This window comes from Vidua chalybeata, chromosome 22 (assembly GCF_026979565.1).
Source record: "Vidua chalybeata isolate OUT-0048 chromosome 22, bVidCha1 merged haplotype, whole genome shotgun sequence".
Taxonomy (NCBI): Eukaryota; Metazoa; Chordata; class Aves; order Passeriformes; family Viduidae; genus Vidua; species Vidua chalybeata.
The window spans coordinates 1,833,489-1,859,421 of NC_071551.1; the positions used below are offsets into that span (position 1 = coordinate 1,833,489).

General features: G+C 57.2%; 2 protein-coding genes across 3 annotated transcripts in view; one reads left to right on the forward strand and one right to left on the reverse strand.

The window, feature by feature from the left end:
- Nucleotides 1-533: 533 nt before the first annotated feature.
- On the reverse strand, nt 534-14,955 carry LOC128798941 (protein-arginine deiminase type-1-like). Its single transcript, XM_053962925.1, has 16 exons — nt 14,864-14,955; nt 11,780-11,954; nt 10,788-10,857; nt 9,375-9,436; nt 8,552-8,669; nt 8,348-8,473; nt 7,373-7,548; nt 7,190-7,293; nt 6,426-6,549; nt 5,562-5,669; nt 5,327-5,478; nt 2,358-2,502; nt 1,859-1,952; nt 1,493-1,572; nt 1,071-1,196; nt 534-987 (listed from the first exon to the last, which is right to left on the reverse strand). Exons 1-16 carry the CDS (start codon nt 14,953-14,955, stop codon nt 754-756), a joined length of 1,986 nt encoding a protein of 661 aa, XP_053818900.1. The 3' UTR covers nt 534-753.
- A 5,061-nt stretch (nt 14,956-20,016) lies between these two features.
- LOC128799064 (succinate dehydrogenase [ubiquinone] iron-sulfur subunit, mitochondrial) overlaps nt 20,017-25,933 on the forward strand; it is a 30,450-nt gene continuing 24,533 nt past the window's right edge. Inside the window, exons 1-8 of one of the 2 annotated variants that reach the window (XM_053963157.1) lie at nt 20,017-20,219; nt 21,994-22,180; nt 22,259-22,328; nt 22,480-22,541; nt 22,620-22,737; nt 23,295-23,420; nt 25,381-25,559; nt 25,745-25,848. In XM_053963157.1, coding sequence (XP_053819132.1) covers nt 20,113-20,219; nt 21,994-22,180; nt 22,259-22,328; nt 22,480-22,541; nt 22,620-22,737; nt 23,295-23,420; nt 25,381-25,559; nt 25,745-25,848 — 953 coding nt within the window. In that variant the 5' untranslated portion in view covers nt 20,017-20,112. The remainder of the gene's footprint in view (nt 20,220-21,993; nt 22,181-22,258; nt 22,329-22,479; nt 22,542-22,619; nt 22,738-23,294; nt 23,421-25,380; nt 25,560-25,744; nt 25,849-25,933) is intronic. The other variant, XM_053963159.1, reaches the window with a different exon arrangement.

Consider the following 25,933-nt stretch of genomic DNA (forward strand, 5'->3'; position numbering starts at 1 on the left):
TGCACCTCAGAAACGCTGCCGGGAAAGCAAATTGCCCAAAATGAGCGTGTCCGGCCCCAGAACAGCAGTGGGGCTGCGCAGGGCCGGGCCGTGCCCGGGGCACGGGGCGGGTTTCGGTTCCCGGGGCGGTGCCAGGCGGGTGCCAGGCGGGCACGGGGAAGTGTCTCGCTCCGGTGGAGGCGAAGAGCAGAGGGAGGTGGAAATTCCCTCCTGGGGAATGCGTGAAAAGGTCCCGAGGAGGGCAGGAGGGGCCTCCTGCAGCCTCAGAAGCAGGTTCCCCAGCAGGAAGCGATTTTTTTTTTGCCGAAACAGGAAATTTTGGGGGTGTCACCAGCTGCAAAGCCGCGGGTGGGGACTCCGTGACCCCGCGGCCGTGGGATGGGCCCGCACCCCCCCAGAGCAGCCTCCCCACCCGCGCTGACTCCACCAGCCCCAAACCAAACCCCCGTGCCCAAAACCAGGCTCCAAACGACATCTTCACGCCGGGAGCAGAGGAAGGGAGGACGAGGGACAGGGAAGCGCTGCCCCCTCAGTGTCCGTGAAGCTTTATTGGCCAAACCCGTGCTTCCGGTGCTTTTCCAGCACAGGAAATGCACCTTCCCCTGGGCTGCAGGAAATGCACCTTCCCCTGGCTGCAGGAAATGCACCTTCCCCTGGCTGCAGGAAATGCACCTTCCCCTGGGCTGCAGGAAATGCACCTTCCCCTGGCTGCAGGAAATGCACCTTCCCCTGCAGGACCCGGCCCGGGGGGGGTCAGGGCACCGCGTGCCACCACTTGAAGGCCAAGGGCTTGCGGCGCACGTTGGTGCCGCAGTGGACATCCCCTGAGAGGACGTGGTAGGAGAAGAAGTCGTCGATGAAGGTGCAGGAGAGGCCCAGCGGCTCCAGCAGCTCCCGCACGCGCTGCTCCAGGCAGCAGCGCCCGCCCACCACGGGCCCGAAGGGCTTGGGGATGCCCAGGTGCCGGCCCAGCACCAGCATGTTCACCTGGAGCAGAGCGGGGAGTCCAGCAGGGATCGATCCCGGGGGAAGCGGGGATCGGGGCAGGGTTTGCGGGGTCGGGGTCTCACCATGTCCGGGAACAGCGCGTCGGCGCGGGAGTTGGTCAGGATGAAGAGCTGCGGGATGTCCACGATGTCCTGCTCGCTCAGCCCCAGCTCCTGCTTCAGCAGGTCGCGGTTCCAGTCGATGCAGCGCTGCAGGAAGGACCCAGAACTGCCATCCTGGCCCTCCACATCCCATCCACGGGCCCCGCTGGATCCCATCCCTGTGCACAACCTCCCATCCCATCCCCATCCCCATCCCAAATTCCCACCCCATCGCTGCGGACATCTCCCACCCCACCCCATCCTCTCTCCCTTCAGCTGCCCCCTCTGTGCCCTTTGGGGTATCTCCCTCTCCTCGCCCCCTCCGGCCATTCCCCAGGACCCCAGATCCCCTCGCTGCACCCCGGAACCGCCCGGAATGAGGAGGGGGAGCCCCCGGGTCCCACCTGCACGTGGCGGTTGTCGCTGCGCAGGGACTCGTCCGCCAGGATCTCGTCGATGCTCTTCTTCTCAGTGCCCTTCAGCCCTGGGGTGTGCGAGCGGTGAGGGACAGCGGGGGGGACAGAGGGGTGGACACTGGGATGGACAGAGGGGTGGACAGCAGGGTGGACAGTGGGATGGACAGAGGGATGGACAGAGGGATGGACAGAGGGATGGACAGAGGGATGGACAGCAGGGTGGACACTGGGATGGACAGAGGGATGGACAGTGGGATGGACACTGGGATGGACACTGGGATGGACAGTGGGAGGGGACAGTGGGATGGACACTGGGAATGCCCTTCCCTAGGGATGTCCTCAGCCAGCCCTCACCGATGAACTGCGTGGCCTCCCCGTGGCCCTGCTGCTGCTTCTCCTTGAAGAGTTTGTAGCAGGCGTTGGGACTGGCCAGGAGCAGCCGGAATCCCTGCGGGACAGAGACCGGGGGTCACCCCTGGTGTGGGGGCATAAAACACCCCAGAGTCCAGCTGGGAGGCACCATGGCCATCCCAAACCCAGCCCCGGGACATGGGATGCCCATGGAGATCCCAAAACCATCCCCGGGCCATGAGATGCCCACACCAATCCCAAAACCATCCCCAGGCCATGGGATGCCAACAGAGATCCCGAATCCATCCCCGGGCCATGGGATGCCAACACCAATCCCAAATCCATCCCCAGGTCATGGGATGCCAACACCAACCCCCAAATCCATCCCCCTGGGCCGCCCCAAAGGGGCTGCATCCCCCAGAGCCCCCGGAAGGACAGACAGCTGGCAAAGGGGATTCTTGGGGCGCTGCGAAGAGCCCTGGGCAGGCTCCAGAGCCGGCACCTTCCTGTCCAGGGCAGGGACGAAGGTGAGGAACTCGTCCACGTGGCCCACGCTGAGCCACTCCGAGTAGACCTCGAGCGGCGCCTGCACCGTCTGCGCGAACAGGAAATCCCGCACGGCCCTGCACATCCTGCGGCCGGCCGCCCTGCGGGACACGCACGGGTGGGCACCGCTCCCCAAAACCCCCACCCCAAAAACCGCTCCCCAAAACCACCTCCCCAAAAACCACTCCCTGCCCCAAAACCCGCTCCCCAAAACCCCCTCCCCAAAATCCCTCCCCGATCATCACCACAAGGCTCATTTTTATCCTGCTTTTCAGGGAAAATGGCCCAAGCTACATTATAGACAACCATGTCTTTAAATACATGTAATAATATAAATTATAGATTGTTCTACTTTAATATAGATTTATCTGTCTAATGGCCCTATTATGTATCATTATATCTGTTATATGTTAATATATCCCTGTGTTATATATAAAGTGTGTTAATATCTACACGTTATTTGAATATATATTGCTAAATCCCTATATGATATAAATATAGCAATATAAATATATATTGCCAGATCCCTAGCTTATATAAATCTCTATTACTAGATCCCTAATATTACATAAATATATTGAGGTAACTCCCTGTATTTTAGATAAATACATCAATATATCCCTATATTATATATAAAGTGTGTTAATATACACGTTATATAAATATATATTGCTAAATCCCTATATTATATAAATATATATTGCTAAATCCCTATATTGTATAAATATATATTGCTAAATTCCTATATTATATAAATATATATTACAAAACCCGCTCCCTGCCCCAAAACCCCCTCCCCAAAATCCCTCCCCGATCATCACCACAAGGCTCATTTTTATCCTGCTTTTCAGGGAAAATGGCCCAAGCTACATTAAAGACAACCACGTCTTTAAATATATGTAATACTACAAATTATAGATTGTTCTACTTTAATATAGATTTATCTGTCTAATGGCCCTATTATGTATCATTATATCTGTTATATGTTAATATATCCCTGTGTTATATCTAAAGTATGTTAATATCTACACATTATTTGAATATATATTGCTAAATCCCTATATGATATAAATATAGCAATATAAATATATATTGCCAGATCCCTAGCTTATATAAATATATATTACTAAATCCCTAGCTTATATAAATATATATTATCAGATCCCTATTATTACATAAATATATCAGTGTATTTCCCTGTATTTTAGGTAATTACATCAATATATCCCTATATTAGATATAGTGTTAATATATACATGTTATATAAATATATACTGCTAAATCCCTATATTATATAAATATATCAATAGAAATATATACTACTATATATTATATATAGTATATATATAATAAATATTTTATAAATTATATATATTATATTATATGTATTATATGCATATTATATAATTATGTATTGCATGTAATATATATAATATGCATTATATATTAATACATTCTATATATTAACATATATAGTAATATTACTTATCTCCCTGTATTTTGGATAAATACATCAATATATCCCTATATTATATATAGTGTCTATACATACATGTTGTATATACTGCTAAATCCCTATATTATATAAATATATATTACAAAATCCCTATCTCATATAAATCTATATTATTAGATCCCTAATATTGCATAAATGTATCAGCGTGTGTCCCTGTATTTTGGATAAATACATGGCTATATCCCCACACTTTCCATAAACACATCTGCCATCCATAGGGATGGGATCATTCCGTGCCTGGCTCCGCTCAGGCACCTCTGGGTTGAGTTTTTCCCACCCCTGCCATTCCCAAATCCCGCCTCGCTTCGGTGTGAGGCCAAGTTTTCTTAGACAGAGCGGGCTGGGAAGAGGTTAATTAAATTCCTGGTAATGAGGGACAATTCGGGCCGCAGTGGGGCTGGGAGAATCCCATTTCCCTGCCTCTGGAGCGTCCCGTGGGTTTTTTGGGATCGGAGCAGGCGGGATCGGGCGCGGGTGTTGTTTTTCCCGGAAAATGCCCTCCTTTGTGGAGGCTTGGCAGGAGCTTTGCTCGCGGGGCTGCCAAGCACCGCCTGCCCCGGGCACAGCAACCCCGGCTGGTCGGGATTTCACCCTTTCCTGGGCTCCCCGCTCCTCTCCCACAGAACAAACCCCGGCCCGGTCCGCGGGACTGGGGCAAAAGGGGTGAAAACGGGAGAAAACGGGAAAAAACGGGAAAAGGGGAAAAGGGAAAACAGGAAAATGGGAAAAAGGGAAAATGGGGAAAATGGGAAAATAGGAAAAAATGGGGAAAAGGGGAAAAAGGGAAAAGGGGAAAAATGGGAAAACATGAAAATGGGAAAACAGGAAAATGGGAAAAAGGGAAAAGGGGAAAAATGGGAAAATGGGAAAAAGGGAAAAAGGGAAAAGGGGGAAATGGGAAAAGGGGGAAAAGGGGGAAAAGGGAAAACGGGAAAATGGGGAAAAGGGAAAATGGGAAAATAGGAAAAAATGGGGAAAATGGGAAAAAGGGAAAAGGGGAAAAATGGGAAAACAGGCAAATGGGAAAAAGGGAAAATGGGAAAAAGGGAAAATGGGAAAAAGGGAAAAAATGGGAAAAGGGGGAAATGGGAAAAGGGGGAAAAGGGAAAACGGGAAAATGGGAAAAAGGGAAAATGGGAAAAATGGGGAAAATGGGAAAAATGGGAAAAATGGGGAAAATGGGAAAATGGGAAAATGGAAAACAGGAAAATGGGAAAAGGGGAAAGGGGAAAATGGGAAAACAGTGGCCAGCTTTTGTGAGGGTCGGAGGAGCAGCTGAGGAGTTTGCCTGTAAAATCTGGGATTTGATGGGGATCAGGCCCGGGTTTTTTCTCTGAGAGGTTCCCGAGGGCGGGTTTTGGGATCTCCCGAGGGCGGGTTTTGGGATCTCCCGAGGAGGGGATGCTTACCAGGGCAGGGGGCTGCCGATGAGGATCCGCCCCAGCGGGTACTCCTTGCCCCGCACCGTCACCGGCGGGCTCACGTCCAGGTTCCCGAAGGAATCCAGGCTGGTCACGCTCTTCCCGGGGGGCTCCCGGGTCACGTAGCCAAAATCCGGGCCCTGGGAAAGAAGGAAGAGGTGCCAAGGACCTCCCGTGAGGGGATTTTGGGGAGAAAAAGGGGGATTTCAATGCAAGGACACACCAGGATCTTCTTAAAAGCGAAATCCTTCAGGCCTCTGTTCCTGGGAGAGTCGAAGACCACGGGGAAGGTTTTGTGTGGAGCTTCCACGTAGCCAAACTCCAGCTCATCCTGTGGGAAGGAGACAAGGAGGGGGAGGAGGAGGAGGAGGAGGAGGAGGAGGAGGAGGAAGGCTCTGAGGAGTGATAGGAATCTCCACCAGGGATGTGGAGAGGGTGGGGCAGGAAATGGGGCGAGCCTGGCAAAGCCCAGCCTAAACCATTGGGGAGGCTCCTGCTCGGCCCTCCCGGGGTGACACCACAGCCACGGGGTCCCCCTGGGGTCCCCCTGGCAGCGGGACCCTCCTGCACAGCCCCACGGGGCCCCCTTTCAATGGGGTCCCCTCGTGCAATGAGGTCACTCTCGAGGTGTCCCTTGGGTCCCCTCTTCCAAAGCACCACGGGGACCCTTCTGCAAAAGGGGACCCCTCGCAGTGTCCCACAGGGTCCCTTTTGCAGCAGGGACCCCTTGTAATGTCCCACGGGGTCCTTCTTGCAATGGGGTCCCCTTTGCAATGTCCCATGGGGTCCTTCTTGCAACGGGGTCACCTTCGAAAGCCCCACGGGGTCCCTTTTGCAATGGGGTCCCTCCTGCAGCGTCCCATGGGGTCCCTTTTGCAATGTCCCTCACTGGGATCCCCCTGCAGTGGGGCCCCTCTGGCACAGCCCCACGGGGTCCATGACCCGGTGCCCCTCTGTGTCCCTGGTGCCAGGCCATTGTCCCCATCCGTGCCACCCTGGCAGCGTTCCCTGTGCCTCAGTGCCCGCTCCCATGCCTGTCCCCTGGCTGTCCCGTGCCGGGGGTCCGGGCGGGGCCGGGCGGGCTGACCTGGATCCAGCGGTCGCTGCGCGTGTCCTGCTCCGCGCACACGGTCAGTTTGCAGTTGGCTTTCCGCAGCAGCGCCCGCAGCCCCTCCAGGAAGGCCTCGTTGGAATCCGAGCCCTGCTTGATGCTGGGGGGACAGCGGGGAACTGGGGCTGCGAGGGGGATCGGGGGGAGCCCCCAAAACCCCGACCCTGCAGCTCGCACCTCATTCCTGAACACCCTGAGCAACATTCCTGTGTGGGATTGGAGCTGGAGAGGGAGCTCCAGCCTTTGTGGGATTGGAGCTGGAGAGGGAGCTCCAGCCTTTGTGGGATTGGAGCTGGAGAGAGAGCTCCAGCCTTTGTGGGATTGGAGCTGGAGAGGGAGCTCCAGCCTTTGTGGGATTGGAGCTGGAGAGGGAGCTCCAGCCTTTGTGGGATTGGAGCTGGAGAGGGAGCTCCAGCATTTCTCCTTGGGATTTAACTGCCCTGGGCAGCATTCCCGTATGGAATTGGAGCTGGAGAAGGTCTTCCAGCATTTCTCCTTGGGATTTAAATGCCCCGGGCAACATTCCTGCATGGGAATGGACCTGGAGAGGGAACTCCAGCCATTCTCCTTGAGATGGAAATGACTCCCACAGCAACAGCTTCCCAAACATTCCCAGGCGGGACTGCCTAAGACTGGCTCACGTAGGGCCCCACACAGCCAGGAAGGGTCGGGAACTCCTCCCTGGAGAGTGCCCCAGGGCAGGGGACACCCCTGTGCCACGGTGGGGACACCCCTCCTACCTGCAGACAAACACCTCCAGGGGCTGCTGGGTGTTGGGCGTCATGATCCAGGGCGCCACGCGGAACACCACGGTGTCCGTGAAGATTGGCGTGCCCGGCGAGTCCTGGCGGAGCCAAAATGGAGTTTGGGACCTCCACCATGGGGGGTTTGTCAGGGGAGGGGTGGGGCCGACCCCCCTGTACCTTATGGGGCACCTCCAGCAGGCTGGCGCTGAAGGACACGAGGCCGGAGAAGCCCCTGTCGGGGAACGCCAGCCCCTCCACGTAGAAGGTGCTGTCCCCGTGGCCAGCGTGGTCCAGCACGTAGGAGAGCTTGTCTGGGCCCAGCACGGGCTTGTAGAGCGGGTGGCCATCACCACCTGGAGAACCCCAGATCCCCACCCCAAACTCAGCAGCCTGGAGAACCCTGGACTCCCACCTCAAACTCAGCAGCCTGGAGAACCCACCCTGAGTTCAGCAGCCACCAAGTTCATTCCCACCCCGAGTTTAGCAGCCTGGAGACCCCCAGATCCCCACCCCAAACCCAGCAGCCTGGAGACCCCCAGATCCCCACCCCAAACCCAGCAGCCTGGAGACCCCCAGATTCCCACAGCCTGCCCACAGGGGGACACGCCAGCAGCAGGAGGAGGAGGTGGCTGGTGCCCAAGGGTGGCAGAGGAGCCTCCTCCTCCTCCTCCTTCCTGGGGAACGTGCTTGATCTTCCCGGGACAAAGAGGGCTCCGTCCCCTCGGGTCCAGCCCTTTCAAGGTGTGTGGCTCTGGCTGAGGATCTAATGACACCCTTGGCTCCCCGGACCTGATTTTCGGCGCGGAGCTGCCGGGGATCCAACTGTTCAAAGGCAAAGGGCGCTGCCCAACGGGATGGGCTGCTTGGCTGCTTGGCTCCCTGCCCGAGCCAAAACAGCGCTGGGAGCCACGTGGGGATTCCCGTGCCATGGGAATGTCAAAATCCCAGCCCTCATTGGGAAAAGCCTCTTTGGATCCTTGTTTTTTCCCATATAGCCCCACCCTGTGCAACCACAGCAGAAGAGCTTTGGAGGTAAAAGGGAGATTACAGCAAATGGGGCACCCCAATGAACTAAACCTGTGGGGCTGGCTCGCCCTGGGGTCAGGTGTTGGGGTAGGGGTGCTGGGGGCAGGGGAAGGCAGAGGTACTCACGGACGGCGTGGAACACCCGCACTTTGTCCGCGTCGCTCTCGGGGACGTGCAGCACCACCGGGTACTCGGCGAAGACGGCGCTGGGGCCCTGGGTCCGCAGCAGCATCACCGACATGTCCTGGAGGTCTGGGGGACACGGGGGACATGGAGGGAGGGCATGGCAGTGGGGAAGCCCCCAGGGAGCCCCTCGGGGTCGCAGCCCACCTGCCAGGGTCCGTATGTCCGCCTGGCCGCTGTCCGTGCCCCCCGTGCCGGGGCTGTCCCGGTCACAGTTGACCAACAGCACGGCCCCTTGTCCGTCCGGGCCCCACGTCCACTTGGCCTGGAGGAGAAGCACCGAGAGGAGACAGGAGCAGGAATTCCCCCCTCCTGGGCCGAGGAAAGCCCCGCGCTCGGAGGAGAACCCGACCACGCCACGAGGAGACACCAGCGCCGCTCCAAACCGCCCCATCCCAGCGGCAGCTCCAGCAGGGCCTGCACGGACTGCTCCGAGATTTTATCTCCCAGCCAGGCTGGAAGTGCCTCCAGCCTCACCTGGACACGGCTGCAGCGCCTCTGGAAGCTCAGCCCATCTTGATACCAATTTGCGCCGCCGATCAGGCTGAGGTTAATTAGCCGGGCTGGGCTGCGGTTAATTAGCCTGGCTTAAGGGCCAGGGCACAGGCAGATGTGTGGCCAAAGGGGGAAACCTCCTGCTCAACTCATACAGTGGCACCTTTAGGGCCCAAAAAGGAAAAGAAAAAGAGAAAGAAGATGGAAGAGAAAGGGAGGAAAAGGGAAGAAAAAGGGAAGAAAAAGGGAAGAAAAAGCTGATAGTTTTCTCCTACAAGATCCTCAGGACCAGGCTGGAGCCGCAGGAGGTTTGGCGTGGAATAGGAAAATAAATCCTTTTCCTGCTCAATTAGTAGGCTGAGGATCTGCCGGGCTGTTTGCCCTCATGCAGACACCACCCAGGTCCCTGTCCCTCCTGGAGATTTTCCAGGAAGAGGCCAGTGATGGATCCGCCCTCCCATGACGATCTCCTCACCTTGTCCTTGCCCTTGCTCTTCACTCGGCCGCTCCGGCTCCAGTCCACGTCCAGGGACACCTCTGGAACAGCAAGAGGGAAGGAAGCCAGGCAGGGGATGAGCTCTCAGGGCCATTTTGGACTCCTCCTTGGCACCCCACACCAACCCAACCTCACCCCCCCAAAGCTGCTCTAGACCCAACAATTCCAACAAAGCAGGAGAAGAAAACCCAACCCAACGGCTTTGCCATGACTTCCCCTCTTTGATCTCCAGCTGTCTCCTCTCATTCTGGTTTCCCCCAGCAGGGACATCCCCACTTCATGGTAGATTTTACATTTTCATAGCATTTTTCTCATGGCAGATTTTGTTTTCATGCCATTTTTTATCTTTTCATGGCAGATTTTATGTTTTCTTGGCAGATTTTATGTGGCATTTTTTATGTTTTCACCCATTTCCTACTGGCTGTCCTGTTCTCCACTAAGCCAAAACACAGTGGAGGCACAAAAATATGTTTTCACTGTGGTTGAGCAAACACCCAAATAATTTCTAGGAAATCTGGACTTCTCCTCACAGAGCTCTTCTTGCCCCAGATTTCTGCCTCTGCTGCAGAGATTTATTGGTGACCTCATCCATACCCCACCTCAGTCCTAACCCAAAACCTCCTCCAGATGGGACACACAAGGTGTGGAAAACACAGGGACTGAAGCAGAGATTGCTCTCCTTGGGGCAGAGAGGACAACGTGGAAAAGCCGGGAGGGAAACTCGAAATCCAACCAAGACAAGAAACATTTAGAAGGCAAAATCCCTGTGGCCAGTGGTGGCCCCAGTTGGCTCCAGCAAGGCCCAACGGCCATGGGACACGGGAAACCTTCAGCCTCTCCAGGGGCAATTTTGGGAGGCGTAGGCACGACTTGAGGACACAAGTCAGACTGTCATGTGAATGCTTCAGAAAATCCCAAATTTAGGGTAATTAATCCATCCAAGTGGAGACTTCTGCACCCAGACTGGTTGTCTAGACTCCCTTTGTAGTCAGCAGGGGAGAGCAGGCATTTGGAGGGAATGATTCACCTCACCCTAAACTCCTGAAATAGGTCAGGCACTGCTTCGGTGCCGATCCCTCTCCCCTCGCTGCCGCGGAGGAGGCGCCGGCCGGAGCCGGGTGAGGAGATCTCCCGTGGATCCTCTTTTCCCGAGGAATCACCTTGGCAGGCACAGGAGGATGCTCCTGGGTGGGGACACGGCCCGGCCTCCATCTCTCCCACACCATATAAGGCAGTGTTTAATTAATCATGGTTTAATTATTTCCCTCTTGCTCATCAGCATCAGTGAACACCCAAACCTTTATTGCCAGTGGCCCCCAAGGAATTCTGGCCTCGTGGACCCAGCCAGATCCCAAGAGACCAGGAATTCCCGGAGTCTTTGTGGGCACCTACCGACACAGGTGAGGTACAGCCAGGCCACCGCCAGCTCGCGGCCCTCGCGGTCGTAGTAGGAGATCTTCACCTGCAGAGACATCCCCACACCGTGACCCACACCCTGACCCACATCCCACCGGGCTGGTGGGATCTCCATCCCCACACCCTGACCCACACCCCACCTGGCTGGGGGGATCTCCATCCCCACACCCTGACCCACACCCCACCGGGCTGGTGGGATCTCCATCCCCACACCCTGACCCACACCCCACCGGGCTGGTGGGATCTCCATCCCCACACTGTGACCCACATCCCACCGGGCTGGTGGGATCTCCATCCCCACACTGTGACCCACATCCCACCGGGCTGGTGGGATCTCCATCCCCACACTGTGACCCACACCCCACCAGGTTGCAGGTTCTCCATCCCCACACTGTGACCCACACCCCACCAGGTTGCAGGTTCTCCATCCCCACACTGTGACCCACACCCCACCAGGTTGCAGGTTCTCCATCCCCACACTGTGACCCACACCCCACCAGGTTGCAGGTTCTCCATCCCCACACTGTGACCCCGCCGGGCTGGTGGGATCTCTGCCCTCCCAGGATCGTGTGATGAGCTGGGAAGGGCCCCACAAGGATCCCCAACCCAACCCCTGCCTGCCCACCCAGATGGGCCCCACAAGGTCCATCCCAGCCTTTCTCTATTAATCCCGGTTCGTTGGAACACTCTGTGTCAGCTTCAGCCAAAATTGGGCATGGAAAAAGCCAAACTTGGGGTATTTTTTGCTGCCTGGCACCGACTTTTGCAACTGCTGCGATGTCGTCGTTAAGGCACCAAGTGGGACCTTCTCCTTCTGGGTTTCATTTCTTGTCAGTGCCAATTACCCAACTCTGCTGGAGCTTTTCCATGAAAAACCACCCTGGTGTCAGCATTACTCACAAATCCTCGAGTTTTCCTAGGAAATTTCACTTATTTCCACCAGTTTGGGCACAGGAACAGCGCCTGACCTGGTTGTCATCGACGGTCCTGCTGGTGACGTCGATGGTCACCACCACCTCGATGTCGGGATCCAGGGGCCACCGGGAGTCCAGGGTGGGCCTTGTGGCGGGGCTGTGGATCATGTGCACCGTCACCGCCGGTGTGGCGTGCACGTCAAAGGACGCCGCACCTTTGGGGATGGACCTGGAACGGAGCAACCTTGGGTCAGAGACCACGGGAGCCAAATCCCCAAACCTGGAATTAAACCCAGCCGTGACTGGGCGGGAGGGGCCCCGAGACCATCCCTGGGTGATGAAATGTCCCTGGAGTTCCACATGTGGGACCTCTGTGGCAGCATTGGGCAAGCCCAGCTCCCGCTGCAGCTCCGGCACGTCCGGCCGTGGTTTATCCCTCTGCAGCCACGAGAAATTCCCTGAATTTCAGCATCCTGTGACAAAACCCCAGCCGGGGAAGAATCAGGATGGTTTTCATGCCAACCACGTGTGGAGCTGGGGGTTGTGGAACCATCCCGTGACCTGAGGGATGCTGGGGCTGGAGCGGAGCCTGGATCCCGGCACGCAGCGCCCGCGCCCGGCTCCGTGACATCCTCAGGAGCCTTTGAAGTGCTGCTCCCTGCTCATTACAGCCCCGGCCGCTCCATCCCGCTCTGACCTGCTCCCGGCTCCCCCGGCTGCGTCCCAGGGGGAGCCAGGTGGGAACTTCAGCAGCGAGAACGTAAAAACCACAACATCAAAACCCCGCCACAGCAGGGATTTATCCCCGGTGTTGCTCTTGGCGCGGCATTCCCGGTGCCTCCAGCAGCTTGTGAGGAGATTAAGGCATTCCGTGGGCTTGGCATCCCCATCTGGAACACCCCATGAAGCTGCAGATTTGGGGAATGCTGGATCCCATCCCAAACACCCTGCAAAGCCGTGGATCTGAGGAATACTGGATCCCATCTGGAACACCCCACAAAGCTGAGGATCCAGGAAATGCAGGATCCCATCCAAACACCCCTCGGAGCCGTGGATCCACGGGATGCTGGAATCCTGCAGGTTTGGGGCTGTTTGCCGTGGGTTTGTGGCACTCCCACCTCAGCAGTGCCACCCAATTCCCAACGAGCTCCACGTTCTGCCCCAAACAGCCCAAAATTGGTGCATCCACCACTAAATTCCCCCAACCAGTGCTCCCGGGAATAAAATGATCCCATTTTTCAGCTGGAAGAAACAGCTCCACCATCTGCTGTTTGGGGCCACGGCTCAAATTTGTTACCAAGAAGCCAAATTACCCCATTTGGGGGCTCTGGCTCCATGTTTAAATAAGACTGAGAGGGCTCAGAGTCCAAAAGCAGGACAAAAAATTGCAGTTAATAGGTTTTCTACATTCCCATCTGAATGAGGGGGGAAACGAGGCTGTTTTAGGGCAGCCAGCACTCTCTGAGGGGACGGCGGCACATCCTGGCCCAGCTCCAGTGCTCCATCCCAATAATTGCCTGGATGCGATGCCGACCGGCTGGGCCTGCGTTCTCTGTCATTATAAATGTGATTTATTAAATAATGACACTGTGACAGCAGGGCAGGGACAGCCACCTATCTTCCCAATAAAGCCACCCCCTATTTAATGCTGCAAAAATCCCTTTTCCTGACATTGCCTGTGCACGGCTGCCGCTGGATTTTTTCTGCCTGAGCCACACATTTTATTCCTCCTCCCGTTTTAGTTCCGAGTTGCTCGTCTTGAATTGCTCTTGCCCAATGTTCTTAGAGCCAGAAATAGACCCGGGGTGTGCTTGGGCTTTGCCTCCAAACCATCCTGGCCCAGCTCCGCTGCGATGCCTCGAGCCAACATCCCACCTTTGGATGAGCTCCCTGTGGGATACTGTCCCCAAAAATGAGCTCCCTGTGGGATATTGTCCCCAAAATCAGAGTTTTGGGGTGAGGTCCCCGTGGGACATCATCCCCTACAACACACACAGTGGGACATCATTCCCTAAAAAACACCTTCATGAGCTCCCCATGGACATCATCCCCTAAAGCACACCCAGCGGGACCTGTCCCTCCAAACCCTTGGGTGAACTCCTGACGAGCTCCGAGTCCCGCACCACCCGTTTCTCCTCCAAACACATCCCAAATCCCAGCAGCTCTGTGGAACACGCCAGGATGCCCCAGTCCTGAGCAAACCCATCCCAAATCCCTGGCCTGGATACCCCGATCCTCAACAAACCCATCCCAAATCCCAGTGGCTCCATGGAAAACACTGGGACCACTCAATGCTGAGCAAATCCATCCCAAATCCCGGTGGCTCCATGGAACAATCTGGGATGCCCCAATCCTGATCAAACCCATCCCAAATCCCTGGCTGGATGCCCTAATATGGAGCAAACCCATCCCAAATCCCTGGCTCAGGATGTCCCAGTCTGGAGCAAATCCATCCCAAATCCTGGTGGCTCCATGGAACAATCTGGGATGCCCCAGTCCTGATCAAACCCATCCCAAATCCCTGGCTCAGGATGCCCCAACCCTGATCAAACCCATCCCAAATCCCTGGCCAGGATGCCCCAACCCTGATCAAACACATCCTGAATCCCTGGCTCAAGATGCCCCAGTGCTGATCAAACCCATCCCAAATCCCTGGCTCAGGATGCCCCAACCCTGATCAAACCCATCCCAAATCCCTGGCCAGGATGCCCCAACCCTGATCAAACCCATCCCAAATCCCTGGCCAGGATGCCCCAATCCTGATCAAACCCATCCCAAATCCCTGGCTCAGGATGCCCCAACCCTGATCAAACCCATCCCAAATCCCTGGCTCAGGATGCCCCAACCCTGATCAAACCCATCCCAAATCCCTGGCTCAGGATGCCCCAACCCTGATCAAACCCATCCCAAATCCCTGGCCAGGATGCCCCAACCCTGATCAAACCCATCCCAAATCCCTGGCTCAGGATGCCCCAACCCTGATCAAACCCATCCCAAATCCCTGGCTCAGGATGCCCCAACCCTGATCAAACCCATCCCAAATCCCTGGCTCAGGATGCCCCAATCCTGATCAAACCCATCCCAAATCCCTGGCTCAGGATGCCCCAATCCTGATCAAACCCATCCCAAATCCCTTACCGCCGCATGTCCAGGAAGACCTCGGTGCCCAGCACGCAGACGCCGCGGGCGGCGTGGCTGGTGGACATGGGCACGACGTGACGCGGGGCCATGGTGAGCCAGGCACGGCCGCATGGGCAGGGAGCTCCAGGCTGTGCCGGGAAACCAGCAGGACTGGATTAAAAGGCTCGGGAAGGTAACTCCTCCTTCCCGGGATGACGGGGTTCGGCCGGGGGACCCTGGTTCCACCTCCATTCCAAGATGAAGGTGATAGGGCAGCCCCGGGGCGGCTCCAGCAGGGACAGCAGGTGACAGCCAGCCCTGCTGGATGCTCCTCAGCGGGGCTTTGGGGTTTATTCCCCTCTTTTTGTTCCTTCCCAGCTCCATCTCAAACCCCGCAGCTCATGCATTAAACATTCCCACTCCCCGGCAGCACAGGGTGGTTGTTTGGGGTTATTACAATGCTGTCATTAAAACCGGGCATTTTCTTTAAAACACCCCAAATTTTCCAGCCGGCCTCTCTGGGCCGGGTGAGTCACGGCCCCGGCTGCAGCAGCAGGGCCATGCCTGAGTACAGCTGAACAAAAGGAAATGTTTGCTCAGGTCGGTCCTTCCCATCCCAACCATCCCGAGGACGGGAGGGACGGGCAGGGAGAACTGGTTATGGGGCAGGCGGGGAAGGGGAAAACACCAACAGCCAACAACCAGAGGCTTCCCAAGGAAACTCCAACTCCTCCGTGTCTCCTTGGACCTCGGGCTTCAGGGGAATGGAGGGTTTCCAGGCTGAGATCCCATGGGAAAGATCCCCTTTGCTGGAAGCTGCACCGCAGATATCCATCGCTCTCAGGGCCATCCCATCCCGGAGAATTTGCCTGCCTGGGAGTGGGGAAAGCCGGCTGGAGCAGGAGGGAGGGAGCCCTGCCTGTGGGGATGGAGGCAGCAGCTCCAGAGTCCCTTTTCTTTTACTTTATATATATTACTATATTTTAAAACTTTAAATTTTAAGTTTTCTGATCTGTGATATTATACACTTTTAATTAACTACACACCTGTAATCTTAGTGTTATTAATCAACCTTGGAAGCTTTCTTTATGGCTTTGGGTTAAATGCAGTGTTTTCTGGAGTTAGAGTTTGTTAGCACAAAAGTTTAAAATTCTCAGCACCTAGAACTCAAACATCTCATGGCTCATCCCCCAGGAACCGGGTGGGATATGCCTGGGACAGGGAATGGGAAGGATGGGATGTGCCTAGGACAGGGAATGGGAAGGACAGGGCTGGGAAGGGCCAAACCCCTGTGGGGAGCAGCAGGAGAAGGCCCAGGGGAGCCAGAGCCAGCACTGCACTGAGCTGCACATCCCCAGCTGCGGGAGCAGGGAATTCCCTGTGGGATCAAACTGCTGGGATGAGCCCATACAGGCTCCAGGAAGGGGCTCAGGGAAAGGGATCCAGGAAAGGGATCTGGGAAAGAGATCCGGGAAAGGGATCCCTCCCACTTTAAGTGCAGCAACCACCCCCAGGTCCATGTCTCGTCCCCCAGAACAGCTTCAGGGATTGGAGGAACCCAGAGGAGCAGCCAGGATGCTCCAGCAGGGAATCCTGGTGGCATTTTCAGGCTCTCCCCAGCCTCACTCGCTGGAGATTTTGGATAAAAACCCATTTTCCACAGCCCAGCACCACACAAATTCCTGCTGGGAATGGTGTTGGCTCTCCAGGCCTTCCTGGGGAGCACAAGCCCTGATGGATCCCTGGACTGGGAGCCGGAATGGTGGAGTGGCCCCGGAGCAGCGTCCCCGCAGAGCTGCAGGCCGGGCTCCCCACTGGAGGCTGCTGGTTGCACTGGTTTGTACTGGGCAGGGGCTGGAGCTGAGCCCCGAGCCTGCTCGGCTGGTTTGGGTCGAGGGATGGACAGGAGCACACCTGGGCTGGACAGGAGCACACCTGGGCTGGACAGGAGCACACCTGGGGCTGGACAGGAGCACACCTGGGGCTGGACAGGAGCACTCCTGGGGCAGACAGGAGCACACCTGGGGCTGGACAGGAGCACACCTGGCTGGACAGGAGCACACCTGGCTGGACAGGAGCACACCTGGGGCAGACAGGAGCACACCTGGGCTGGGACAGCAGGATTGGGGCGCTCTGTTGTCTGCGGGGAGGGGAGCTCAGCGCTGCCGGAGCACAGCGGGAGTTGGGACGGCTGTGCTCCCCAAAATCCAGCGGGATCACACCCCTGGGCAGGGAGGGCCCAAACCTTTCAGGGCTGGGTGGGTTTTGCAGCTCAGTCCCAGCCCGTTCTGAGCCGCTGCGGATCTCGCCCAGCCCCAAGCACCGGCAGGTTTTGGGTGGAACCTGCGCTCCCTCCTCTTCCTCCTGCAGCGGCCACCAGCTCCGACGTGCCGTGCTCGGGGACAGGAGGGTTTGGAGCTACCCGGCGCGGCCGGAGCTGATTCTCCCTAATTACAGCCTGTCCTGGGAAAGTGGCACATGACAGAGGGATCCCGCCTGTCCATCACACCAGGGAGTTTGGGCAGCCTGCTCCGGGGGTGCCTTTGGCTTTCCCCCAATCCCAGACTCTTTCCTTCCCCAGTCCCAGCCTTTCCCCAATCCCAGACTCTTTTGCCCAATCCCAGCCTCTTTCCCCAATGCCAGCCCATCCCAAGCCCCCCCCGAACACCCCAGGAACAGCCGGATCCCTCCGGGGCGTTGCTCCCCGCCCATCCTGCAGCACCACTCTGCCAAGGAAAGTTCGATAATCTCCCTAAGCCGATAATTACAGCTCGTTAATTACAGCTGGTTAATTACCCCGCATGCAGAATTGCAGGCAGGAACCTTTACGAGCCGTGTCAGCCTAATTACCCGAGCAGGGCGAGACATCGAACCAGTTATCAAACCCCGCCGGGCTCCGCAGGGCTTGGGCTTCCTGAAGGTTTCTTTAGGGTTTCCTTCAGGTTTCTTTAGGTTTTCTTTAGGTTTTTTTTTTAGGGTTTCATTAGGTTTTCTTTTGGCTGCAGCACCTCAGTCAGGCAGGGAGGACTTGCATCCCCCATTCCTTGTGAGCCAGGGAAAAAGGGCAGGAGGCAGGTTCGGTGCGGGAAAAAAATTCTGGGAAAACCCGGACTTTGGGTTAGTATTGAGTGTGGAAAACAGCCGGGACTGCCCAAGCACCCCAAATCCCCCTCCGTCCCTTCCTCTGCCGCAAACCAAGGCGGCTGCCCGCAGGGAGGCTCCGGAGCTGCCGATCCCAGAGCGAGGCATCCCGGAAAAGCAGAACAGCGATTTTCCCTGTGGCTGGAGCTGGGCACGGCCCCGCCTCCGTCCTGCCCCACAGATCTCCCACCCTGCCCCACAGATCTCCCGCTCTAACCCAGCTCTGCCCCACACACCTCCCGCCCTGCCCCACACATCTCCCCCTCAGCCCCAGCACAGCCCCGGCTCTGCCCCAGCGCCTCCATCCCGAATTCCCGAATTCCGGGCAGGAACGGGCAGCGCCCGGCCGGGCACGGGCACCTGTTGGCACCTCCTGAAGGCGAAAGGTCAGCCCGGAGCGCTCCGGGGAACATTCCCCTCCCACCCCCGGAATTCCGAGCCTGCAGCGTGGAGCAGGAACGACCCCCGGAGCCCCGAGCGGGGCACCCGGGGAGAGCAAATCCCCGGGGAAAGCCTCGGGAACGGAGCGCTCCCAAACTCCAGGCTGGGATCTGCTCCCAGCTCCTGGGAATTCAGGCGGGCAGCGTTGCCCGGCAGAGGGAGGTTCGGGCAGAGCAGCTCCCGGTCCGGTCCGGGCGTTAAAAACCCCCGGGAATCCTCGGAGCGGCCCGGATTCACCGGGAAACCGCGAGACAGATCCAGGGTTAAACCGGGATCCCTCCCAGTCCCGGCACAGCCGCGGGACAGATCCATGGAAAAACCGAATTCCAATTAAATTATCCCAATTCCAGTGGAAACGATCCCGATTGACTCCGATTCCCTACTTTCCCACCCCTGAACGTCCCAGCTCCTGGCCCGGATGCTCATCCAGGATATTCTGGAATATCCCGGAATATTTGGGCTTTAAATCCCATCCCATTCCCACTTCATTCACTCCTAGCCTGAATATCCACCCAGGATATTCCTCAGCACAATCCCGGAAATATTTGGGCTGGAAGGGCTTTAAATGCCATCCCATTCCCCGTTTTTCCATGGGGGAATGGCAGCGTGGAGATGATCCCTGTAAATCCCAGGGACTCCATTGCCACGGAGGGAAGCCGGGGCTGGAAAAGGGAAGCCCGAGAGGGATGGAAAGAAGGAACATCCACCTGAGCTCTGCTGCTGCTCGCTAATTGCTTGTGGCTTCCAGAATCTGGGGCAGCAGTTTGGGCTGGAAAATGAATATTTAGCTGGGTGTTAATAAACGATGCAAAGCCCGCGTGGGCGGGAACCGCTCCTGACGCGCTCCGGAGCGGCCCGGGGGGACAAAACCAGCTCCGAGCTCCCTTCAGCAGCCACTGCTCCCCAGCTTCCCTTTGAAAATAAGCAGGGAACAAAAAAGGAGAGTTCTGCTCTTGCCTCAGGGCTGGGAAAGCGGCAGCAGGCAGGGATTTTCCCTAGAAAGCAGGAGAGGGTGAAATGCACCCCAGGGATGCAGTCAGGTCCCAAAACGCCGCAAATTCACGTTGGGGATCCCAGGCTGGGGTCAGGGGGGTGAGGAGGGACCGGGAGCTGGGGACAGCTGGGGGAGCTCCTTGCCCAGGACTGGGGCCAGCTGCCCTCCCTCCCTCGCTGTCCATCCCTCCATGTCCATCTTTGTACATCCCTGCCCTCACACCGTGTCCATCCCTCCCTCCCTGTCCATCTCTGTCCATCCCTCCCTGTCCATCTCTGTCCATCCCTCCCTGTCCATCCCTGTCCATCTTTCCATGTCCATCTCTGTCCATCCCTCCCTGTCCATCCCTGTCCATCTTTCCATGTCCATCTCTGTCCATCCCTCCCTGTCCATCTCTGTCCATCCCTGTCCATCCCTCCCTGTCCATCTCTGTCCATCCCTGTCCATCCCTCCCTGTCCATCTCTGTCCATCCCTGTCCATCCCTCCCTGTCCCCCGCTGTCCCCCCGTCCCTCCCTCCCCCGGATCACTTTCAGCGCTCTCACAGGTCCAGCCCAGCCGCCCCCTCGCTCCCATTGCCATCCCAGCCCCGCGAGCCCCGCGAGGAGGAGGAGGGCGGCCGGGCCGGGGGAAGGAGCAGCAGCGGCCGTGAGGGCTCCGCGGGGCAGCTCCCGGTGCCGGTGCCGGTGCCCATGGCCGGGGAGATGCCGGGGGAGCCCCGCACGCTGCGGCTGCAGCACGGGAACCGCATCGAGGCCCTGTGCGTGCTGGGCGGCCACGTCCGCGCCGACGTCTTCGGGTGAGAGGGACCCCAAAACTTCCCTTCCTCCTCCTCCTCCTCCTCCTCCTCCTCCTCTTCCACCTTTTCCTTCTGCAAATCCCTGCTCCTCATTTCTCCTCCTGCTTTTCCAAACCTCACGGCTGCTGGGCAGCCACATCCACGCCAATGTCCATGGGTGAGAGGGACCCCCACAAAACCTCCTTTCCTCCTCCTCCTCCTCCACCTTTCTGCTCACCTTTCAACCCTGTTTTGCCCTCTGGGAATCCCTGCTCCTCGCTTTTCCTTCTGCAAATCCCTGCTCCTCCTTTTTCCTCCTGTTTTCCCAAACCCCACACCCACATCCACGCTGATGTCCATAGGTGAGAGGGACCCCTAAAATTTCCTTTCCTCCTCCACCTTTCTCCTTGCTTTTCCCTCTGTTTATCCCTCTGGGAATCTCTGCCCCTCCTTTTTCCAGCTGCTTTCCCAAACCCCACAGCTGCTGGGGCACAGCAGCTGATGTCCACAGATGAGTGGGACCTCTCCAAAACTTCATTTCCTCCTCCACCTTCACCTTCCTCCTCACTTTTCCCTCCTATTTATCCCTCTGGACATCCCTGCTCTTCGTTTTTCCCTCTGCCTTCCCAAATCCCACAGCCCCAACCCCGTTTTGATGCAATTTGTGGGTAAAACCCTCCCTGGGCTCTGCAGAGCTGCACGAATCCCTGGAAAGCTTTGAACATCCCTGTATTTACCCCAGCCCACGGCAGCTCTGACCCGCCGGGCTCAGCAGATCCAGGGGCACCTCGGGGAGGTGAGGAGAGCAGAGGGACAAGCAGGAGCCCGGGGAGGGACTGCAAAATAAGGGAAGAACACAACATCTCTTGACCAAAACCTTGGGAAAGTGGGAAATCCCCACAGTGCCAACCCCACTTCCCTGAAACAAACCCAGTGCTGAACTTTGGGATAATCGTTCTCCCTAAGGGAAAAAGAAGGTGAAAAGCTCATTCCAGGCTCAATTCTGGTCAGTGCTGCTGTTGCAAATCCCAGCCTCGATATTCAAGCCAAGCAGCGCAGTTCCAGCTCTCCTGGCACCTCTCCAAGCCAAATCCCTTCCCAGTGGGATCCCCAGATCCAAGGAACCAGGAAACCAAACCAGTTTTTCCATGTGTAATTAAAAGCAATTGAAGGATTTAAGGAACACCCAGGCGCGAGCAAAGGAGCGCTCGGATTTCCTCCCCCCTCGCCAAGGGTGCGGGTTTGGTGGGACCGGCGGCATCCGAGAAACCTGATCAACGCGAGGTCTCGGGTGTCGGGGCAAAGAGCCCAAAAATAATAACCTGGAAAGGCAGGGAAATTCAGGAAAAGGAGCCAGGAGAGGGAAAGAGCAAGGGCACATCGGACTGGGAGCAGGGCAGCACTGACAGCTTTGGGGCTGGATAAAATCTCCCAAAAATGAGAGTTTCCCATGGAAAACCCTCTCAGGGGGATGGCCACGGTGTTTTGAGGAGTTTAAACACCGTGCTGGGAAAAAAACAGGGATTTCCCCAGGGAAGTGCGAGCCCAGGTGATTTGGGATTATTACAGATCCTTACCCACAGCAATGGCTGCAAACACTCACGAGGCTAAGCTGGGCCTAAACCCGGGATAATTCCAGTTCCCAGGCAGGAGCAGGGCAGCAAGGGTGCCAGCGGTGAGCGTGGAGACGCCGGCGTGCCCGGTCTTGGCCGCGCTCAGGGCAGTGGAATGAATCCCGGTGGGAACGCCGCGCTGGCCCTGCACATCCCTGAGAATTCCGGGTGTTTTTTGGCAGGGCGGCCCCCGCCGGGGCCGTGGCCTTTGGCGTGAAGCACACGGAGGGGGTCAGCGTGGACGTGCTGTTCCGCGGCCGCGCCGAGCCCGAGGCCGTGTCCGGCGCTGGCGCACGGTGGCCGCTGGACGAGGGGACGGTGCTGAGGTTCAGCATGAGCCGGGCCAGCTCCGAGGTCAACGACAACAAGGTGAGGAGCGGGATCCCGGGAGCGGGACCTCCACGGAGGGAGAATGTCCTGCCCCAACGTGGGGTTTGGGGTTTGCAGGTCACCGTCAGCTTTTACGCAGAGGGAGGGAAGCCCATCAACCAAGCCGGGGTGTTCCTCACTGGCGTTGGTGAGTCCGGAGCTCGGGGAGTCCATCCCTGTCCCCTTGTGCCTGGAGCGGGGGCAGGGATGGGGACAGCAGACCCAGGTCTGCTGGCTCTGGGGGTTTGGCACCCGATCCCCTTGCCGTGCCCGGGGATGAGGCGGCTCTGCCCCCGCAGGAATCTCCCTGGATGTGGACGCGGATCGGGATGGAGTGGTGGAAAAGAACAGCCCCAACAAGGTACCCGGCCTCCCCCACCCACGGAAAATCCACGGGCTCGGTGAGTCCCGAGCCCGCTGAGCCCCAGGGGTGCTTTAGGCGAGCTGGGCCTGGGGACCGGAGGGACACGGGGCCATCCTGCTGGTCAGCTGTGACAAGGAATTCCCCTTCATCCCGCCCTCCGACTGCGACAGCGAGCAGGTGTTCAACAGGGAAGGTAACGGCTCCCCAAATGCCCTGTCCCCAAAATCCCCCCTCTGTGACCTTTCCTGAGAGGGACCCAGCCCAGGACCCAGCCCAGGACCCAGCTGCTCCCCACCAGCAGCTGAGCAAGCTTCCCACGTGGGAATTTCTGTGGAATTAACGCCGCGCCGACCCACTGGAGCCAGGCAGGGCACGGTGGCCAGCCTGGGGAAGGGCTGAGGTTCCAGAGTTGGCACGGCTGCGTGGGCCGGGGATGCTCCACGCAGGTGAGAGGAGCGCGCGGTGAGGCGCGAGGCCGGCAGCCAGGAATCCACCCACCCGTTCCTGGAAAACCCAACCCACGCGGGGCCGGGCCCGGCGGCGCTCCGAGGTCACGGCCCGGCCGTGCCAGGGCGCACAGGGAGAAGGGATGGGAAAAGGGCATTGGGGTCACAGCCCACGAGGCACCAGCGCTGGTTTGCCAGGGTGCCCGGGCTGGTGGCGAGGGAGGAGCAGGTGTCTCGGGAAGGAGATCCAAACTCCGGGAGGGAATGTGGAGAGCCCCGCCCGATTTGCTTTGCTTGCCCCCAGATTTGCTGGACATGGCTCAGATGGTGCTGAGGACAGAGGGGCCCCAGCGCCTGCCCCGGGGCTACGAAATCGTCCTCTCCGTTTCTGTCAGTGACGCCGACAAAGTTGGGGTCTTCCATGTGCAGAGTAAGGCCTTCCTCACCTCCTGCTCTGCCCCTTCCCCCTCTGCCCCTTCCTCTCCCCCTTCCTCCTCTTCCCCTTCCTCCTTTGCCTCTTCCTCCTGTTCCCTTTTCTTCTCTTCCCCTTCCTTCTCTCCCCCTTCCTTTTCTGCCCCTTCCTCCTCTTCCTGTTCTTCCTTTGTCCCTTCCTTTTCTGCCTCCTCTTCCTTTTCTTTTTTCTCTTTTCTCCTCTTCCCCTCTTCCTTCCTTTCCTCCTCTTCTTCCTCCTTTTCCCCTCCTTCCACTTCCCCTTCCCCCTCCTCCCTGATGATTTTGAGGTCCCCACAAGCCCTTTCCTTCCCATCTCTGACCTTGTCCTCTCCATGCTCCTCACACCATGCCCCAACGCTCCTTCCCCATTTACCCCCCATTTCCTCCCCAATTTCTCCCCCATTTTCCCCCTATTTTCCCCCCATTTCCCCCATTTTTTTCCTTCTTTTCCATCCTGTGGAAAACTCTGGGGATGGACAAGCAGAGGGAGGGGGACACAAAGCCATGCAGCAAAGGGGTGGCAGCCCGGTGTGGTTTTAAGAGGAGGATTTAAATACAAATAACGTTTGTTTGGCTTCCTGAGAACCGAAATCCTCAGCTGCAAGAACTGGGAAGTGAAAATGGTGAAGGAGAATGCTTTCACCAAGAGAATGGTGAATGCTTTTGGCTCATTTTCCTCCCGCTGGGTGAGTTCAGCTCCATCTCCCGGCTCCAGGAGCTCCCAGGGATGTGAGGCTGTCCCTGCCCAGGCAGCTCCAGCTGCTGGCTCTGTTTTGGGGTAAAAAGAGGGAGAATAAATCTCAGGAAGTGCTGGGACACGGAGCCCACTGCTGCAAACTTCATGTGGTTTGGGTTTCTTTCTTTTTTCCTCTGTTTTTAAATTATTTCTCTTCCTGGTTCCTGCTTCCCCAGTGTTTCTTACTCCTGGTGGGTTGAACAAAGAGGGGGCGAAGAGATTAATTGGGATGGTTTTTCAGAAAATTGAATAATTTCTATTAAAAATAAGGATAAATAGAGAGAAAAATTGGGATATTTTCAGAAAATGGAATAATTCTCAGCTGCCAGCAGGGCTGGAGTGTTAAACCAGGGGTCATTCATCTGCTTTCTCCGTGTTGGCATCACACTCCAGAGCACACCCCCTCCTCATTCCTCACTGTGGCACCAGGATTTATTTTCTGGGAATGAAATCCCTCACCCAGCCAGGAATGTGCTGTGGAGAAGCTCAGGCTCGTCCCTCTGTGCAGGGGGAGCCTGGGGCATTGTCCTCCTGTGGAGGAGCAGAAACTCCATGAAAACACTTCCCAAGGCTGCTCCAGCCAAGGAAAGGCTGAGACATTTTCCCTCATCCCTCTTGTCCATGAAAAAATTCCAAGCCCCTCAACTCCTGCTTCAAGGTGCCTGTCACAGCTGGTTCTCCTCTGGGATCTGAGGGATCTGATCCTGGCCATCCCCCAGAAGTGCACCCCAAAACCACACGGGGAGCCTCAGGGAAAGCTGTGCTCCCTCTCCCCCGGCGTCTCCAAACACCCTCGGTCTAAAAAGGGAATTTCTGCGGGGAAGCACGCCCAGGTTTCCCTGCTCACTTTTCAATCTTTATATTTGGGTTATCCCCATGGAAACCCAGCCCTCTTTCCCCGGGCACAGCAGGAGCATGGGAGCTCCTTGCCAGAGGAAACAGGCGGGAATCCTGAGGAGAGAGGCGGGAATCCCGAGGAAACAGGCGAGAATCCCAAGGAAACAGGTGGGAATCCCAAGGGAACAGGCACAAATCCGGAAGAAAGAGGGAGGAATCCCTAGGAAACAGGCAAGAATATCCTGAGGAAAGAGGTGGGAATCCCAAGGAAAGAGGCAGGAATCCTGAGGAAAGAGGTGGGAATCCCGAGGAAACAGCCGGGAATCACGATAAATGGGATTTTCCCGTTTCCTGTTCCCTGCAGATCCCTTCTTCGGGCAGCGCTATGTGCAGGTGCTGGGCCGCAGGAAGCTGTTCCACGCCGTGCCCTACCCCGGCGGGGCCGCCGAGCTCCACTTCTTCGTGGAGGGGCTGCGCTTCCCCGATGAGACCTTCTCCGGGCTGGTGTCCATCCACGTCAGCCTCCTGGAGCCGCTGGCAGAGGTCGGGAACAGCCGGGAATTCTGGGAACTCCCGGGAACGGGGAGACGGGAGGCTGCACCCAGCAGATCGAGATGGTGCCGGAATGGAGAGCGATCCCATTAACTGATCCCAAAAAGGGCCTCAGGGGAAGGTGTTTGGCTGGAGTGGTGTGGGGAACGTCCCTGATTTCTGCTTGGCTCCCTCAGGGCATCCCCCACTCGCCGATCTTCACGGACACCGTGGTGTTCCGGGTGGCACCGTGGATCATGACCCCCAGCACCCTGGCCCCGGTGAACCTCTTGGTGTGCAGGTACAGGTGGTGCTTCCCCAGCCCTGCCGGCCCTGGGGCTGGGCTGGGAACAGGGAATTTCCATCCTTTCCATCCTCTCCTCCAG